Source organism: Microtus pennsylvanicus, chromosome 15, assembly GCF_037038515.1.
Source record: "Microtus pennsylvanicus isolate mMicPen1 chromosome 15, mMicPen1.hap1, whole genome shotgun sequence".
Taxonomy (NCBI): Eukaryota; Metazoa; Chordata; class Mammalia; order Rodentia; family Cricetidae; genus Microtus; species Microtus pennsylvanicus.
Window position 1 is genome coordinate 14,692,449 of NC_134593.1, and position 18,787 is coordinate 14,711,235.

The 18,787-nt window shown below is 50.9% G+C and overlaps 1 protein-coding gene across 2 annotated transcripts; it reads right to left on the reverse strand.

The window, feature by feature from the left end:
• Nucleotides 1-5,004: 5,004 nt before the first annotated feature.
• On the reverse strand, nt 5,005-18,728 carry Tgm1 (transglutaminase 1). 2 transcript variants are annotated; one of them, XM_075949064.1, is made up of 15 exons: nt 18,627-18,728; nt 17,675-17,974; nt 17,355-17,543; nt 16,175-16,423; nt 15,704-15,822; nt 15,463-15,570; nt 14,907-15,081; nt 14,394-14,532; nt 14,163-14,266; nt 12,253-12,341; nt 11,658-11,811; nt 11,271-11,552; nt 10,227-10,387; nt 9,739-9,875; nt 5,005-5,406 (listed from the first exon to the last, which is right to left on the reverse strand). In XM_075949064.1, the coding sequence occupies exons 2-15, from the start codon at nt 17,967-17,969 to the stop codon at nt 5,181-5,183; spliced, it is 2,427 nt and encodes an 808-aa protein (XP_075805179.1). In that variant the 5' UTR covers nt 17,970-17,974; nt 18,627-18,728; the 3' UTR covers nt 5,005-5,180. The 2 variants fall into 2 exon arrangements, with proteins under 2 accessions (XP_075805179.1, XP_075805180.1); XM_075949065.1 differs by lacking the exon at nt 18,627-18,728 and adding an exon at nt 18,589-18,620.
• Between the last annotated feature and the right edge of the window lie 59 nt (nt 18,729-18,787).

The following is an 18,787-nucleotide window of genomic DNA, read 5'->3' on the forward strand; positions in this document are numbered from 1 at the left end:
CACTTTTATCCTCTATTTCCTGCTTGTTTCAGTATTTTTTTCTTTGTATGTGTATGTGCAGTTTGAGCATCATTTAGCTCTGTTTGCATTTAGCTCTGCTTTCTCTTTGGAGTTCTGGATCTGTGTTTATATCCATCACTCTTTTGGGGCACTTCTCAGTCATTGCTTCAAATACCTCATTCTCTGTTCTCTGTGAATATGTGCTGCATGAATTTTTCCTGGGGAGATGAAACATCATCTCTTTATCCCAAATAGGACAGCAATGACAAACCAAAGTAATAATTCTATCCAAGTCTAGTTTGGCGAATTGGTGGGTTTTTACTCACAGGAATGACCCCCAAACAGCACGTCACCAAAAAGACTCATCCTGGCATGAAGGACAACTCTTCCACAGCTATGTAGAGCGAGTCTCTTTTCAGTAAACCTCCTATGTTCTATACTGTCATCTCCAAAGACCACTCAGCTGTGGCAGAATTCACACAGCTAGGAGGGAGGCACAGGAGGGCATGGCCAGACTCTCAGGTGAGAACAAAGGCACTCAGGACTCTTCCCATCCCTCCATTCCCTGGAGGAATGCGAACAGCCATCCTATGGCTCTTATGGCAAGCCACTCCAGTTAAAATGGTGATGGCTGTTCTCAGAGGACAGCATTTCACACTCATATGCTATACCTTTGTAGTCCGACACTTCTTGGGTAGTACATCTTTTTCACTTGTGTTTATTGTTTGCATTCATTTTGGAAACATATTAGCTTATTAGCTTTTTAGACAAGTTCTTTTTTTTTTCCTTTTTGGAGATAGGGTTTCTTTGAATATCAGCCCTAGGTATCCTGAAACTAACTCTGTAAACCAGGCTGACCTCAAACTCACAGAGAACCACCTGCCTCTGCCTCCCAAGTGCTGTGATTAAAGGACCACGAGGCTTAGCCAGTTCATATATATATATAGCCTCAAACTTGCTATGAGCCAAGGCTGTCCTTGAACTTTACCTCCTGCCCTTACCTTCCAAGTGCTGAGATTACAATATTCACCAGCACTCTTGACTTTGGTGGTGCTGGCGTTTAATGCATGCTGGGTAAGTGCTCATCCACCTGAGCTACATCCCAAGCCCTAGTTTTGGATATTTCCATTGACAGCTATTTTTTTCACACTCAGTGGTGGTCCAGTCAGTTGAGGAGACTAGGCACTCTCTGTTCCTGTAACAGTGCTGCTTCCTTTGGTTATTTCTTAGAATTTCCTCTCTCTGTTCATATTCCTTGTCCACATTTCCTGTACTGTGAGGTCAGAGTACACTGGCCACAGTTTTAAAGTTTTGAGTATAATAATTCCACTATGTCTCCCGCATCTGAGACTGGTTCTGATGCTTTGTCTGCCAAGTCAAACATTGTGTGTGTGTTCTGCTTTTCTCTTAGTGTTCCAGATAATTTTCTGTGGAACTTAAGATGTGTGAATTAAACAAACTGAGGAAATCAGTCTTTAGTGTAAGGTTTTTGTGTTTATTTGGCCAGAGGTTAGGCTCTGTTTACTGTCCACTGTAGCTGTAGATGTTACAGACTAAAATTCCTCTAGTACCTTTTTTAAAATATTTATTTATTTTTCTTATGTATATGAGTACTCTCTGTGCATGTATGCCTTGATGCAAGAAGAAAGCATCAGATCTAACTCAGGACCTCTGGAAGAGCAGCCTAGGGCTCCTCTAGTACCTTTTAATTATTGGCACATCTCTTGTCTGATGTTCTTTTAGATTTTGTTTTTGTTGTTTTCGTTTCTTTTTTTGTGTAGTAGTGTTTTGTCTGCATGTATATATGTGCTCCATGTGCATGCCTAGTATTCATGGAGGCCAGAAGGCGGTGTCTCATTCTTTTTTTTTTCCTTTAAATATTTATTTATTTAGTATGTATACAATATTCTGTCTGTGTGTATGCCTGCATGCCAGAAGAGGGCACCAAACTCCATTACAGATGGCTGTGAGCCACCATGTGGTTTGTTGGGAATTGAACTCAGGACCTTTGGAAGAACAGGCAATGCTCTTAACCGCTGAGCTATCTCTCCAGCCCCAGGGTGTCTCATTCTTTGAGCTGACATGTGGGTGCTGGGAACCAAGCCTTAATCCTCTGCAAGAGCTGCAAACGGTCTTTTTTCCCTTGTTTTCTCGAGACAGGCTTTGGAGCCTGTCCTGAAACTAGCTCTTGTAGACCAGGTGGCCTTGAACTCACAGAGATCCACCTGCCTCTGCGGGCGCAATGCTCTTAACTGTTGAGCCATCTGAGGTGGTTTGAAAGAAAATAGCCAGCCGGGCGGTGGTGGCGCACGCCTTTAATCCCAGCACTTGGGAGGCAGAGGCAGGCGGATCTCTGTGAGTTCGAGACCAGCCTGGTCTACAAGAGCTAGTTCCAGGACAGGCTCCAAAACCACAGAGAAACCCTGTCTCGAAAAATCAAAAAACAAACAAATAAACAAAAAACAAAAAAAAAAGTTTTTCCAGCCGGGCTGTGGTGTCGCACTCCTTTAATCTCAGCACTTGGGAAGCAGAGGCAGGTGGATCTCTGTGAGTTCGAGACTAGCCTGGTCTACAAGAGCTAGTTCCAGGACAGGCTCCAAAACCACAGAGAAACCTTGTCTCAAACCCCGCCCCCCCCAAAGCTTTTCCTCCACCATACCTAGAAAGAGTCATGTCCGCCTTTTTTATTTCTTTTCCTCCACTTGAAACAATATGAAAAGCGTGATGCTATGAATACATAACATTCAGTGAAAGATACATGGGGCCGGGGAGATGTCCCAGTGGTTGACAGCCCTTGCTGCTTTAGCAGAGGGCCAACGGTCAGTTCCCAGGACCACTTGGATATTCACAGCCAGACTCAACTCCAGCCCTAGGACATCTGATGATCTCTTCTGACCTTCATAGGCACCAGGCACACACATGTTACACATACATACATACAGAAAACACATACACATACATAAAGCTAAGAGAAAGTTTAAGACATTATTAACGCCAAATATGTGAGGTTTTTTGTAGGGGGAGGGAGACTCAAGACAGGGTTTCTCTGTAACAGCCCTGGCTGTCCTGGAACTCGCTCTGTAGACCAAACTGGCCTTGAACTCACAGAGGTCCATCTGCCTCTGCCTCCTGAGTGCTAGAATTAAAGGTGTGTGCCACCACCACTTGGCAATACGTGAGCTTTTAATATAGCACTTGTGAATCTGGGGCAGGATAATTGCATGTTTGAGGTTTGGACTATGATGGGCAGATTGGGAAAGGAGAATTTGCTAACAAGCCAGTCATACAAAGAATTAGATATATACAGAGAAAAGGCACTAGGGCTAAAGGGTGTAGGTGTTGTAATTTTAAAATGGGTAATGGGGGGGCACCACCAAGATGGGGACAGTTAAGCAAGACTAAAAAGAGATGAACAAGCCACTGAGGTATTTGGCATGAAGTCACACAGAGTCCTTGAAACAGAAAGCACAACCAAGAAAGCCACAAGGTGAAGGTCAGACAAGGACTGAGATCAGAGGAGAGAAAGGTGCTGGTCAAAGTGACAAGTCATTAGAGCGGGGCTCTGGGCAAAGCTAGGTTTTGAGCCAAGGGTCGATGTGATCATACACCACATTCTGGGGGTGGCCGAGTGATAGGGAAAGAGCGGCAAGTGGGGAGATCACCAGGAAAGTCGATGCAATGATCCAGGGCAAGGATGAAGGATCTGTGGTGGGTGTAGCTGCAGAGGCAGCGGGACAGCCAGCTTCTGGGAGGACGTGTGTTTGCCCACAGACGGGTTGTGGGAGATGGGAGAATAGAATCAAGAACAACCTCCAGACTCCCAGCAGAGCTGTCCTTCACCAAGCTAGCTGTGGCTGCTGCGGAGGATGCAACAGAGGGAGCCACATCTCGTGCCCATCAGACGTCTGGCGGAGGTATAAGACGGCAGGAGACAAGCAAGTTTGAGAGCTGGTGGTCCTTAAAATCAGAGCATGGCTAAGATCGTGTAGGGAGGTACAGCTGGAGGAGAATGGCACCTCAGGGGAGCCCCGAGTCACTTATCCAGCGACCCATGGCTGAGCCGAGAGGAGGCTGCAGCCACTTGGATTCAGGAGAACCTGGAAGTGGCTTGGGAACAAGGCTATTGTATCTTTTTTGTTTGTTTGTTTGTTTGGTTTTCCTGTTTGTTTGTGAGACGAGGTTTCATCATGTATCTCTCACTGTTCTGCAACTTACTATGTAGACCAGGAAGGCCTCAGGAATCTGTCTCTGTCTCCTGAATACTGGGATTAAAGGCATACGGCATCATGCCTTGCTGCTTTCTTACTTTTTTGAGGTAGGGTCTTGATGTGCAGCCCAAGCTCATGATTCTTCTGCCTTTACCTTCTGAATGCTGCCATGTGGTGCATATGTGGAGGACAGAGGCAGCTTGTGGGAGCTGGAACGGGCTCCCTCCTTCTACCGTGTGGGATCTGGGATGAAACTTTGGTCATCAGTCTTGGTGACAGCACCTTCACCTATGGGCTCACCTTGCGGATCCTATTATTTCTGCTAACTTTCAACAATGAGCATAATTAATTACTTCTATAAAAGTTCTTTGAGTTTTTTCTAGTACAAAGGCTTTAAGCGTACCAGACAAACACTGTGCTCAGATTCCTGGGCTCAGTGCTCTTTTCAGATTTTGAGACAGGTCCTCCCTAAGTTACCTAGGCTGACCTTGAACTCATGCTGTAACTCAAGCAGGTCTTAAACTTTAGATCCTCCAAATTCCCAAGCAGCTGGGATCACAGGCCTGTGCTATCAGGCCCAATTTATTCAAGAATATTTCAAAACACAGTTTGGGCTAGGTGTGGTGGCCAGGAAACGAAGCAGGCTTTCTCAGGAGTGGCTGAGATGACACTGTTACTCCCCAGCCACAATTCTCAGAACCATGGGTCCCAAAAATTGCCAAATAAATCTCTGGTACAGTGTGATTCCATACCTCTTGGCCTAGATTGACAGGTGTACTAAATAGCATCTTCATTAAAAAAAAAAGAAACAATAGTTTATTATCATCACTGATAGTGATAGTGAAGGTCGACTGCCTCCCCAGGTGCCCCAGCCTTCCTGCCTGAGCCTGGGGAGCTACTTTGCGGTGGTCCCCCATGTTGGGGTAATGTCCTTGTTCATCTGATTCCAGTTCCATGGCTCCTGGCCCAGGGCTAAGCTCCACCTCGAGATGCCATCGGTATGCTCTCCTCTAGGCGACTGTCACCTCCAGCATCTGAGAAGCCACCGCCTCCAGAGGCTGGGGCCACGTCCACTTGGATAACACCATGGACTTGGGAGAGCTGTGGGCTGTCCAGACTGGCAATGAGCTGGCGGGGGCCTGGCCGCACAGGCACGAATGTCTGGCGTAGTGTGACTGTCTCATTGCCCCCGATATCCCTGTAGACAGAGACAGCATCATGAGCCTTGAGTAACTAAGGGTAAAGTCAACAGCAAACATTGGTCCAGAGTGGCCAGGAAGGAAAGGGCAAGAGGTGGGGCCATCCAGGCATTTCTGAGTTCAGCTGGAATCTACACCCACAGCCCGGACAGAGCCTCCACCCCAGGCCACCTCCACACCTCCACACCCAGCTGTCTCCCCAGCACCTGGCCTCCTCCACTCCTGTTCCCACTGAACAGAGACTACTAATAATCTGCAGCAGGCAGCAGCTTCAACTGCTTTCATTCCCGCTGCCCCTGCTGTAAAACCACACCTCCTCACAAGGGTTTCAAGGCCAAGGGAACTTTAGTGCAAGATGTGGAGGCCCAGCCAGGATCTCAAATGCTGTCAGTTTTGTCAGAATAGCAAGCTAAAGAAATGGGACACAGCTGTCCTTATGAGGCACAGCTTCATGTACTAAATTAACAGAAGGATGTTATCCGTGGAAAAGGTCGTCCCGATTTTTTTGTTTTGTTTGTTTTTCAAGACAGGGTCTCTGTGTAACTGAGTCCTAACTGTCCTGGAACTAGCTTTTGTAGACCAGGCTGGCCTTGAACTCATGGAGATCCATGTGCCGCCACTGCCTGGCAGACAATTGACATTTTTAAAATGACACACTCTCGCCGGGTGGTGGTGGCACACGCCTTTAATCCCAGCACTTGGGAGGCAGAGGCAGGCGGATGTCTGTGAGTTCTAGACCAGCCTGGTCTACAAGAGCTAGTTCCAGGACAGGCTCCACAACCACAGAGAAACCCTGTCTCGAAAAACCAAAAAAAAAAAAAAAAAGACACACTCTCATATCTGTGTGTGTGTTATGTGTGTGACGTGTGTGACCCTAACACCAGTGTCATCCTCTCCTCAGGGAGCTCTGAAAATATATTCCCAGAACCCCTCTCGGGATCAGGATTCACTGGACTCACTGGCCATCTCACCTTTCCTCCAGTCTGCTAATCCCTGGGAAGTGAACTAAATCCCTCAAGGGTTGGGCTTCCTTGGCACTTCTGAAAGAGAAGTCAACTCCCTAACCTGCCATACAGGCTCATTCTGACTCAGCTCCCACCTGCTGCATCACCCCACCATTCTTCCTCTGGACCAGCCCTATGGGGTATCTCTCCTCGCCCAGAGTCACCTCCACCATGTTCTGCAGTGTTGATGGTGTCTGCCCTGAGCTCCGAGTTCTGCCAACTTCATCTCTACTCTTTCTCCAAGTCCTGGCCAACTTCATCCCTACTCTTTCTCCAAGTCCTGGCTCACAGCACTGCCTCACAAGGGCGCCCTGAGTGCCTTCCGTCCCCAAGAAAATGAATCTCTTTTTTCTAGGCTCTTCCTTCAGTCTACATACTTAATTCTTTTACTTACAGGATCTTTAGAAAGGGTCTCACGGCCGGGCGATGGTGGCGCACGCCTTTAATCCCAGCACTCGGGAGGCAGAGGCAGGCGGATCTCTGTGAGTTCGAGACCAGCCTGGTCTACAGAGCTAGTTCCAGGACGGGCTCCAAAGCCACAGAGAAACCCTGTCTCGAAAAAACCAAAAAAAAAAATAAAATAAAATAGAAAGGGTCTCACGAAGCCCAGACTAGTCTCAAATTTACCGTGTGATGGACACTGGTCTTGCATTTTTAGCCCTTGGGTCTCGGCTTCTCCAGTATGATAATTACAGGTATTTATCATCTCCCCTGACACAGTGCACGTTAAATCAGAGCATGGTTCATTTATATTATGTTCAGTTCATGACTGTTAGATTACCTCCTGATTCTTCATAAACTTGTACTTCCTATTCCCAGTCCAACCCAAGCTTGCCTTGGGGTCCCCATTTTGGGCACTAAACCCCACACAGTAGTCTGCCAACAGAATGAGCCAGCATCTCTTAATTCCGAAGATTAGGGTTCTTTGGAATGAAGCACTTAGCTTGGAAGCTATTTCTGAGGTTTCTCTGGACCAGTGTTTAGGACAAGTTACTTCTTTGGTCCTCACTTGCTGGTTCATAAGACAGAATGAGTGCAAAGTGAGATGATGTGGTTGGGTGGGTGTCACGACAGGAAGTAAAAAATTAAGTCTATAATTCAACAGGTTATGCTTTGACTGGCTAAATATTTGTGTTCTTACTTTTCCTCATTTCTCTATAGATGGAAGGTTAAAGTAACCTTCAAAAGTCTACTGTAATTGAGTTGTGACATTTCAGAAGCTAACTTAGATTACAACCACTAACATCATTCCCACCTCCTCTAAACAAAAGCCTGCTATCTACCTTCCAGGTAGGAACGTCAGAATCTTCCCTAGCCCAGGAAATGTTCTTATAGCCCAGCTGAGGCCCTTGCCACACCCCTGTTTTTGAGTTTGAGCTGAGAGCAAGTCAGTTGCAAAAGCTGGGATGTCCCTTAACATCCCAGCTGGTTGATAATAAAACTCTCCTTGGCCGCAGCCATCCCAGATCTCTGTTTCTTCCTCCTTCCCCTCCATCCTTCACAGGCAGGTGCATGCACCCATGTCCCCTTTGTGGTATGCATAATTTCTAAATGATACAGACATTATTGTCTACTTCTTTGTTTTCCTTGGTAATTAATCTTAACTCTAAGTTGCTTCAGCCTTTTCCTTAAAGCTAAACGTTCTCTTAGCAAATGGACAGCCGTCACTAAAGTTGCCAGAGTGTGATTCCAGTTCTGGGGGAATTCCCAAGAACTTCCAGCCTCCCTGGTGACACAGCCAACCGGAGGAGTGAGTCCTGGAATGTTTATTAAGTGGCCAGTCACCAGGCTGGGGTGGTGCACCTTGTGGTATAATTGGGTTCCATACCACAGCCTTTGATGTGTAAATGAGAGGCAAAGTAACACCCATCTTGGAATCTGATATATCCCCTTGAGGCTACCAAGTGTCTTGGAGGCTCTCTGCTCCAGGATCTCAGCGACTAAGAAGCAGCAGAGTGTTCAGGAAGACTGCCAGCTCAGGCATCACCCAGCTCCTGCAGTGGAGACCTTGATCGAGAGGGTGACGCCAGGATACCATGCAAGCCCTGCACACAAGACAGAGGCCAGCTCTCCTCGCACCTAACACAGTGGCCCTGTCCTTCTAGGGGGAGCATCCAGAGAGTCAGAGGCCTCGTGAGCCTGGCCAAGGTGTATGCCTCTAGGGAGCCGAAGACGAGACTCCTTCCTTTGTGGTGTGAATGCAGCTGACTGATATCCCTGGACACATCTTACCCCTGCCATCTGAGCTGCTAGGGACCCTTGTAGGGTCTACTTGGTGCTACTTTGTTATATCAAAGCCTCTGAGTCCCAGGCTAGGCCAAAGAACAAGACCATAAACTCACCTTTGGCCTGATAACAAAAGTCATGGCTACCAGCATAAGGTATGAGGGGAAAGGCAGGCTAGGGAAAGGCCCTCTCACAGCCCCTCTCTTAGAACAGGTTACCCACTCCTATCAGAAGAAAGCTGGTTTAGACGATCTTCCCTCTCCTTCCTGCCATGCTTCTCCTGGGAGGGATGAGCAACAAGCGTCTGTGCCAGGTGACAGCCACAGGCACAGAACATGAGTGTTATGTGCCCTCACTGGGCCCAGAGCCACACCAGCAGAGATCAGATCCAAGCTGGCTGAGGGTCAGGAGGCAGGGCTCACTTCTCCTCTGTTCTCATGGCACTAACCACTGAGCAAGCCAAGTGTCTGGTGGTTTGTGCTCCTCCTGAAGGGGAAAGAGAGCCTGCCTGCCCTCATGAGCTGTGAAATGAGGCTTAGCCATTCACAAGGTGGGGCAGTGAGGGCCACAGTGAAAAAGTAACTAGTAGCAGAGACTGACTATACCACACCCTGGACTAACTAGCCCAGAGGCTTTGTTATCATCACTGGGCTTAGACGAATAGAGGCACCTGGCCAGGGAGACCTAGTCAGGAGCATGCAGCAGGGCTCGAACCTAAGCCTTTAGAGTTCGCAGTTCTCCGTTTAATTATATGACGGTCTCTAATGTACTTTAAAAGGCTTGCATGATCTCCAAATGAGATAATATTCCTGAAAGTGCATGGTCAACATATCCATATTTGCCAAATGTTAGGGATGGGCTACTAATGATTCCCATGTGCGCTTCAGCTCCCTAATTAGAAGGTGGGGCAGGGCAGGGACATCATAGTGCAACACGAGGCACTCAGCAGGTCTTGAGCTGAATTGACCTGAGCTACCAGAGACTGCTAGCTGACCCCAAGATGCTCTGTGGGGTCCTGACCAAAAAGAGAAGCAAAACTGAGGCTTAGGGCAGCCTGGGAGGCAAGGAAGGTAGCAGCAGCATTAGAGAAGTCAGACTCACCCAACGTTGAGGACCTTGGGTCTCTGTAACCCAGAACCTTCAAGCCGGAAAACAACATTGGTGAGGGTGGTGGGCAGGGGGTTCTTGAACACGATCTGTACTTCACATTCCTGGCCAACTACTGCTGCTCCCAGTAACTGAGGGAAACAGAGACCTTATCAGAGATGCTGACCAAACATGTAGGGCCCATGCTTTGCACCCAAAGGAGAAACATGTTAGAACTGAAATCGCGCCGAGCCCCACATTTCTGTCCCTGAAAGAAACCATCTCAAGTACCAGGGAGGAAACTCATATCCACTCTACACCTTGAGGCTGCCACGGACTCAGACGTGAGAACCTGTTTTACCGATGAGGAGACCAAGGTCGGGTCTGGTCCCTAACCTTCTAGGGCTTATCAGGGCAACTTGCTTCAGGCTTGCCCATCATTTCCCATAGCCCCAGGCTCCTGTTCTCTATTCACCCCCTGGGTACCAGAAAGTCACACTCACCGTAAGAGAGAGGTCTGGGGTGCGCAAACGGAAGGTGTGCTGCTTAGCTAATACCTGCCCACTTTCCTTGACGTGACCTGAGACATTGAGCAACATTGCCCCCTGGTCCACGAGGTGGGCCCTGTATTCCTTGTAGCTCACAGGCATGGTCACAGAGTCCGCTGGGAAGAAAATGCATAGCAATCACAGGCCTTTCCCCCCAAATCCAGCCTCCCAGAAGTGCTCTCTGTTGCTATAGGGCCTCCATGTCCAAAGACAAGGTGCTTGGACACCCAGAGGTGGGGCTGGGGAGGGAGCACTATCTAGGGACAGGGTTAGGGGGAGAGTACAATCTAGGGGCATGGCCAGGGAGGGAGAATCTTCTAGGAGAAGGACTGAAGAGGAAGCACTCTCTAGGAGATAGAGATAGGAAAGTATCATCTGGGGCAGCGCTGGGGAGGGAGCATCACCTAGGAGCAGGGCTTGGAAGGGAGCACCATCTGGGGCAGGGCTGGGGAGGGAGCACCATCTAGGGACAGGGCTGGGGAGAAAGCACTCTCCAGGAGATAGAGATGGGAAAGTACCATCTGGGGCAGGACTGGGGAGGGAGCACCATCTAGGGATAGGGCAGGGAGGGAGCATCATCTAGGGGCAGGGCTTGGAAGAGAGCACCATCTAGGGGCAGGGCTGGGGAGGGAGTACTATCTAAAGGCAGAGATGGGGAAGGAGTACCACCTAGGGGCAGGGCTGGGGAGGGAGCACGATCTAGGGGCAGGGCTGGGGAGGGAGCACAATCTAGGGATAGGGCAGGGAGGGAGCATCATCTAGGGGCAGGGCTTGGAAGGGAGCACCATCTAGGGGCAGGGCTGGGGAGGGAGTACTATCTAAAGGCAGAGATGGGGAAGGAGTACCACCTAGGTGCAGGGCTGGGGAGGGAGCACGATCTAGGGGCAGGGCTGGGGAGGGAGTACTATCTAAAGGCAGAGATGGGGAAGGAGTACCATCTAGGGGCAGGGCTGGGGAGGGAGCACGATCTAGGGGCAGGGCTGGGGAAGGAGCACTTACAGGCTCCTGGGGCTAGTGCCACTTCCTTCTTGGTCTCCTTGAAGGTAGGCCCAGTGACACCAGTGTAGTAGGTAACAGAGAGGTAGAGGTGCAGCTTTACGGTGCGGCGGCTACTGCCACGATTGGTCAGCACCACGGAGACTGCCAGATCCTGTCCCATCACAGCGTCCTGTGCCTCCACCTGCATTGCCACGTCCTCAGCAGAGTCCCGGGTGGCATACACATTGGGCTTGCTGCCATGGGCGGCAGCCTTCTCCACAGCCCTCCGCTCTGCGTCTGAACCTGAGGGTTGAAGTCAGCGGTGAGTTCAAGCCATTGCCGGGGTAGGCCAATGCTCTTGAGGAACCATCAGCCCGGAGCTGGCTGGCTGGGCGGGAAGAATGTTACCTTCTGGGTGCTTATAGATGTGTGTGATGTCCTCCCGCATATTGGAGCTGATTGCCTTTGTGACAATGAGCGTGCCAATGGCTTTTTCCTCCACATACACAATCTTGAAGCTGCCATCATCCTGTCGCTGCCAGTACACCTTATCACTGTTAACCTGTGGGAGAGCAGAGAATAGCAGGACTATAGTGGGCCAGGAAAACAGGCCTGACCCCCAGAGCCTTCTTCCCTCAGCCCCAGGAGCTGCAGGCAACTGAACCAGCCACAGTCAAGGAGCAGCGAGGAAGCTGGCCTAGGAGGCTCCTTGTAGCCCATTTTGGCATTAATAACAGTTTTCCCTTATGGTTATTCGCTGGCTTTACAACTTATGAAGCAGCCCCATATCCATTATCTCTTTTGATCCTGAGTACAGGAAGCAAGGCAGCCATTATTATCTCCTTTTTACAGCTGAGGAAACTAAGACTCTAGAGTGAGTGACTTGCCCAAGGTTACACAGCTAGCCAGTCAGCGGTGAAGTCAGGACCAGAGGACTCAGGACCGAAGCCAGGGCTCTGGTTGCTTCAGACTGCTGAGGAGGCACCTGGAGCCCAGCCCTCACCTCGGCGAAAATGAAGGGCGTGTCATACTTCATGTAGACTAAGCCATTCTTGATGGACTCCACGGAGCAGGGGCCACAGCAGAAGATGCCTGGGAAGTGAGGCAGGTGATGGGGCTAAGGAGGCCCAGAGGCATGGCAGGAGCGGGAGGGGTCAGGGACAGCCCGGCTAACAGCTGGACAGACAGCCTAAGAGCCAGGCTGTCAGCACGCCCTCTGCACTAGCTGGCTGCTCTGTCCACCATCCGCAGAGCTCAGGACCCCCTCCCCCAATCTTTCCTCTAGTCAGTTCAGGGCCCACATTGGTTCTGGTTGGCTGAGAGAGCAGTAAGCCACCATCACTATTTCAGAAACACCTTCGCTGTGCAGCACACTCTGACCTCTGTACTGGGAAGCGAGAAGGGTGATGGGAAAGAAGAGACTGTCCTTATTGTACTCAGGAGGGCTTCTGAGAGAGGGTGAACTGGCTGCAGTAGGTTGGCTGGGACAGAAAGTGCAAACAGGAAGTGAGGGCTATCCAACAGGAAAGGATCCTAACACCAAATGCTCTGGCCTCCTCTTTCAGATGGGGAGACAGGCTCAGCCAGTGAGGAGGCCGCCCTGTCTTAAAAGGCAGCTGGAGACAGCTTCTATTTGCCCAGTGGCTCTACTGTTGTAGGCATGCTGCTAGTCCTCTTTGAGACACGGTGCCCGTCCACCCACACCATATAGTGTATACACACAGCAGTCTATTCAAGAACATGGCACACAAAGATGCTTCCTTGCCAATATCACTTGTCCAAGAAGTAACCATAGTAGACTTAGGTCCTGGCCATTCTGCCCAGAGCCCCTGCCTGACATCTACCTCGTTATTTCTTAGAGCTGAACCAGAGGTCAAGTTTCCCAGCACACTGCAAGCATTGCTGGGTTATGCATCCCAGGACCCCTTTTACATAGATGATTGACAGGGAGTGGTCTGGGAAGGGACCAGAAGAAGAATGCAAGTTAGGCCAAGGCTATGTACTCGAGGAAACGGGAGGCAAGAAGAAGCAGCTGGAGGGACAGGCCATGTTACCTGCAGGTAGACTGAAAGCCAGAGGGAGAGGAGGCTGTGAGAGCAGAGCGGACGTCAGGTATCACCTCTATGGAGAGTAATAAGAGACAAGCAGCTGACAGGTCATGCCACCCCAGGTCATGTCAGGGCTATAGAGCTTTTTCCCTTTAACCTGTCTGAGCCCTGCTTTCTGTATACTGTACATGTATGCAGTGCACAGGGGAACAAAAGGGAGACCAGGGTCATTCTCCTGGAGGAGACCCAGACAAAGTTATAATACCTACAAGAGACACCTTTTACCAGTGTCCCACTGGCTTAGGATGGGTTCCAAACATGGGGGACCTTAAGAATCACCAAGGGAATTTTTGAAAGAGAGTGAAAAACACGGGTGCAGCCCAGGAGTAAAGACTTTCTGAGCATGCTCAAGGCTCCAGGTTCAAAACCAGGACTGGGGAGAAATAGATACACCCATCCTTGGAAATTCTGATGGATACGTTTTGAAGATCAGGTTTTAGGGTGGGAACCCCCCCAGAATAGAAATTTACTTTATAAACATCTAATAGCGTGTGTCCTTTAATTAACTATATCTGGAATATGTAAGTTAAAAAGCAAGTGAGAATAATTGGTTTTTTAGGGGAAGGAAACGTCTTACTGAATATTCTTGATTCTTCTCTAACTCTGGAACTATCTGAGTATATTAATCATTATAAATTATAAAATAAAATGAAGTCAAGTAGCTGTATGAAGAGAAGAAAATAAACTAATGGCTACACGGTGGTTCAGTTATAAGCTCACGTGGGGAACTGTGGGGTCAAAGGGCTTGGCTCTCCAGCCGAAACTCGAGGGGCGTGAGGACAGGGCGGGGCAAGGCCTGCCTTACCACTGCTGGTCTCCTGGGGTGTGGCATCCACAACCTGCCACCCGTCAAAGCCTGAGGGCAGATCTGGCCTCTTCATCCAGCAGTCATTCCACACATGGAAGTTCCTAGAGGGGCATGCAGTTCCCATTCAGGTCCTCCCCAGTTCCCATCTCGACCACAGCTCAGCATCCCAGCCTCAGACCATCTCCATCTTTAGGATAACTGGCAGGCCATCCCTCGCCCTGTGCTCACCAAACGGAATCGTGGTTCAGATGCTCAAGAGGCTTCATGTTCTCATCAAAGTAGATGTCCATGGTGAGGGACGTGTCTGTGTCATGTGCAGAATTGAAGTTGGTGACAGTACGGGTAGCAAGGCCCAGGCATCGCAGCACTGTGGAGGAGCCAGGGTTAAGGGCGGGGGCAGAGGCTGGTTGTAGGTGTGGCATCAGCAAGAGGGAAAGGGCAGCTGAGTCTGCCAGGCTTGGAGGGACCACCAGAGTTAGGGGTCAGAAGACCCAAGTATCTTTGGGTTGCAAAGCAGTTTGGGTTACAAAGCCACCTTCTTGACTCAAGCCCTGACTATTGCTTCTTCTTTCTCTCCCTTAGGCCTCTCTCGGTTGTTAACACTAATTAATGATAATTAAGGTCATTCTATCATCCACCCTTAGTGGCACCCTATCCTGTAGCCACAGTTGGGCTGGACAGAAGTGGAACCCTTCCCTCCTTACAGAGACCAGGCTATTCCTGACCCGTTCTCTCTACTACCTGTGGTGGTAACACCAGCAAAGACCCAGCACTGGCCATAGGGGACAGAATAGCCGGTGCGTAGGTAGCTAAGCAGGATCTCCACGCTGCCCACCCACGCTGAGGGGTTGGTGCCTCGAGAGTAATCGCCAGTCCAATTCCCAATCAGGACTCCGTTGTCATCCAGGGAGTTCACCTGCCCGGGAAAAGACAGGGTGTGGCTGGGTTTGGGGAGGTGCTCGGGATCTTCTGGATTCCCCAGCCCCTAACCCTGCAACCTCAAGAACTAGACACCAGCCTAAACTCCACCCACTTCCCCCCAACACACCTGCCCCCCACGCCCCTTGCTGTAACGCCGGAATGTGAATACTGGGTGTGCCAAGTTTGGGGCTTGGCCCCACATTCCAAAGGAGCTGGTACAGAAAGCATGAAAGGTGTGGTGGGGTACAGGCAGGGAAGGGAAAAAGAGGAATGAACCCATTTCCCTCACTCTCCATACTCTCTTTGGGGGGGGGGGGATCCATAAAGGGCAGGGCAGGAAGACACAGAAAGGGCTTATGGATATAAGAGTGCTCACCATGGCAGAGATGACCCGGCAGACACTGACTGGGTCCCCACGACCTCCATATGGCATTCCCCTCCGATCCAGGATGTATAGACAGGCATCCAGCACCCCATGATCAAACTGGAAGCAAGGAGGGGAGAGGTGACCACAGACCCTCAAAGCGATGCTCAGACCACAGGCTAGCATCCTGCCCAGTCCACCACGTCCCTCCCTTCCATCTCCCTCGAGTGCACAAGGCCCAGCCCAGCCATACCTGGCCATAATTCCAGGTTCGTTCGCCAATCTGTGCTTCTGTCCCATAGTAGATTCTTCCAGACTCATTAAGCACATATTCTTGCCGCCAGTCCTCATGGTCCACGTACACCAAGTCCTCTGTATCCCCAAAAGCACATAGCAAATTCTATCCGTTTTCTTCCTGGGCCCTACCTTCTCCTTAGCCAGGTCTACAGAATTCATAGCCACAGAAGAAGGTGGGGGTGGGGATTGTTTTAGCCTGACAGGACTGCTCGCTCTAAGGAAGGATGGTGAGAAAGAAGGTTGGCTGTGGCCAGGGTCCTTCATCGGAATAAGTCAGGTGGGCGTCTCTTGTCTACAGTGGGCCTCTATCTCCTCTCCTGGACAAGAGAGTGGGTGTCTTTCCTTATGACCAGATGTTCAGGCATCTGGATCCCAGGAAAGGAAGCCTGACCTACTTGCCCTCTGCTCTTGACCCCAGCTAGTTTACCTGGGCACCAGGGGTTGAAGAGGATGTAGATCTCATTGCGGGGGTCAAAGGGCAACTGGAACTCTCCAGCTTCAGAGCGTGTGCGGACAGTGAGTTGAAATTTGCCGATGATGGCGTTAGGGGAGGTATGGACGCGCAGGTTTACGTTGTGTCCACTGGTCTTGGTCACTTGGGCCTTCCAGCCATCACTGCCCCCTCTGCCCACCGGGATGATCACGTGGGTACCCTTGCCCACCTCAGGACTGTTTCCTAGGATAATAAGGTCAGCATTTAGGTAGTGAGAGAGCTGCTGGAAGTGGGAGAGACACTAAGAATTTGTTCAGCCCCACCCAAGAGGTCTGTGAGCCAATTTGTATGTCCCTAAGTAGGGTTACCACACCAGCCTGTGACAATGTCCTCAGAGCAGCATGGTGGCCGCCCCATGCTCTCCTGCGTGTCAGGGCAGAGCCCCAGTCCAACATCCCAAACCTGTTCCCCCGACAATGAACTCAAGTAGGGAGAGGACACTGGGGCCACTGTCACCCTCTGGCTCCCGCCCTGTCCCACTGAACTGAAGGAAAATTAAGTTGGGTCCATTTGCCCCATAAGAAAGAACACTCCGGATACCAGAGGTCAGTGTGGCCTGCTCCCTGGGGTCACGGCTTCTAGAGCCCAGAGCATTTCTGGAGGTGGTAGGGGGACTTGGGAAATTAGAGGCTGGGGTGCACATGGCTGGGCTCTAATCAGAGGGTAAGAAGAGTCACCCGCCCCCAGCAGCTGTATAATCACCAGCCTGGGCAGTCAACGGTCACTAAGCAACATGATGAGGGAGGCACCTGCCTTGGGCCATGGCCTGGACTGGCAGAGAGACGGGCACACCGGGGCTAGGCGAATGAGCGAGCAAGACCCAGAAAGAAGGACACACCGAGCCGACAATGCAGAAAGACAAAGAGGCCAGCCCGAAGAGGAAGTGCTGTGTGGTAGCTGCCCCTGGAGGCTTGAGGAAAGCCAGCCTGGGCAAGCTGCAGCACCAAAGCCTCTCAGAGAGCACCACTAGGGGAACACGAAGAATCTTGCACCTGATTCTCTCAGCAGAGATGAGGAGTGACAGGGAGGAGCCTAAAGACCTCTTTAACCTAACACTAGCCTTCCCTCCAACAAGCCCTGGGCCTTTCCCCTTCTCATACCAGGCCCCACTTACCGATGAGAAGTTCAAGGGCAATGCGATCAGAGGACTCATATTCTCGGTTCAGAATGAGGATCATGTGGAAGGGCTGCCCACGGCGCACAATCAGCTCATCATACTCAAACTCATCCGTGTGGTGCTCACGGCGGTTCTGGTCCGAGCGTGAACACAGTAGATCCACACCCGTCACAACCAGCATTCCCTCTGTAAGGCCACATTCCTGGGTCAGTGAAGAGTCCACAAGGAGCCCAGACCCCCGCCCCCCCAGAAGTCTTTCAGCCCCGCTGGAGATGCCAGGATAAATCTTAGGCCCTCATCAAGGCGGATAGCCTCACCTCGGATGGTGCCATCTCCAGCTGCATTTACAGCACTGCCCCGAGATTCAGGTCTCCGGCCGCCCCGGGAGCTGGACCCTCTGCTTCTGGAGCCAGAAGGTTCAGGCCCCCAGTCATCATCAGCTCTGTTCCCGCAGGAGCAGCAGCCACAGCAGCGAGCCCAGAAGGAGCGGCCTCCTCCTCGGCGGGAACGTGAGCGTCTGTCTGGCTCTGGCTCCGGTTCCGGCGACGGGGTGGTAGGGGGCTGCCAGGGGTTCCAACCCCAGCGGCCCGTATCTGAGCGAGGACCTTCCATTGTGCCTGTGAAGAAAAGGCAGGGGATGCTCTAACCCACTCAGCTCTCCTGTACCCAGGATGTCCATCCCACCCACCCAGAAACTCTTCAGATAAATTGGTTCAGTACCAGCTAGGTGACTGAGATAATTTTATTCTAACCCAGAGATGCCTCAAAGACCCCATTTGGTCACCCAGAAAAAGCACCTCATACTGCAGAGAAAAACCTCTTCACCTTGCTATAGACACTCTCAAATCTCATCCCAAAACAACGTCCAGTGGAGAAACCCTTGAGGATCCACCTGAGGAAATGCACTGTTCCCTAAGTGGACACCTGTCACAGCCCCAAACCCCAAACCCCGTACTGGTCCCTCCACCTGCTGGCTTCTCAGTTTAGAGGTTCAACCTCTAGGACCATTTAACAGAGTTCTTCCCATAAAGACAGGTAGGTGGATTGGGGCGGGAAGCAAGGTCCCCCACATTCCTCACGTCAGGGCAAACTTCAGGCAGAGTTGTGGAGAGGGCACAGCAGGCTTAAGCAGAGCGGCCCCACGAAAACCGGGTCTCAACCACAGCAGGTGCGCACTGACGAGCGTTCCTTTCTGAGTTTGGGATGTGTGTCCCACCAAACGACGACTTACTGTGGCTCAGCACCGAGATAGACGCCCGAGCCTCTCACCTGGCAGCGGTGTTGGGATGGCACCACTGGGTCCCGAGCCCGGGTGGAGCAGGTCAGGGCGTATGGGACGGGACCAACAGGCTGGACGCAGCCACGCGAGTGGAAGGTGTAGGGCGGGCCGGGTAAGTGGTTTATGAGGGGAGGGTGGGCGGGGCTGAGCT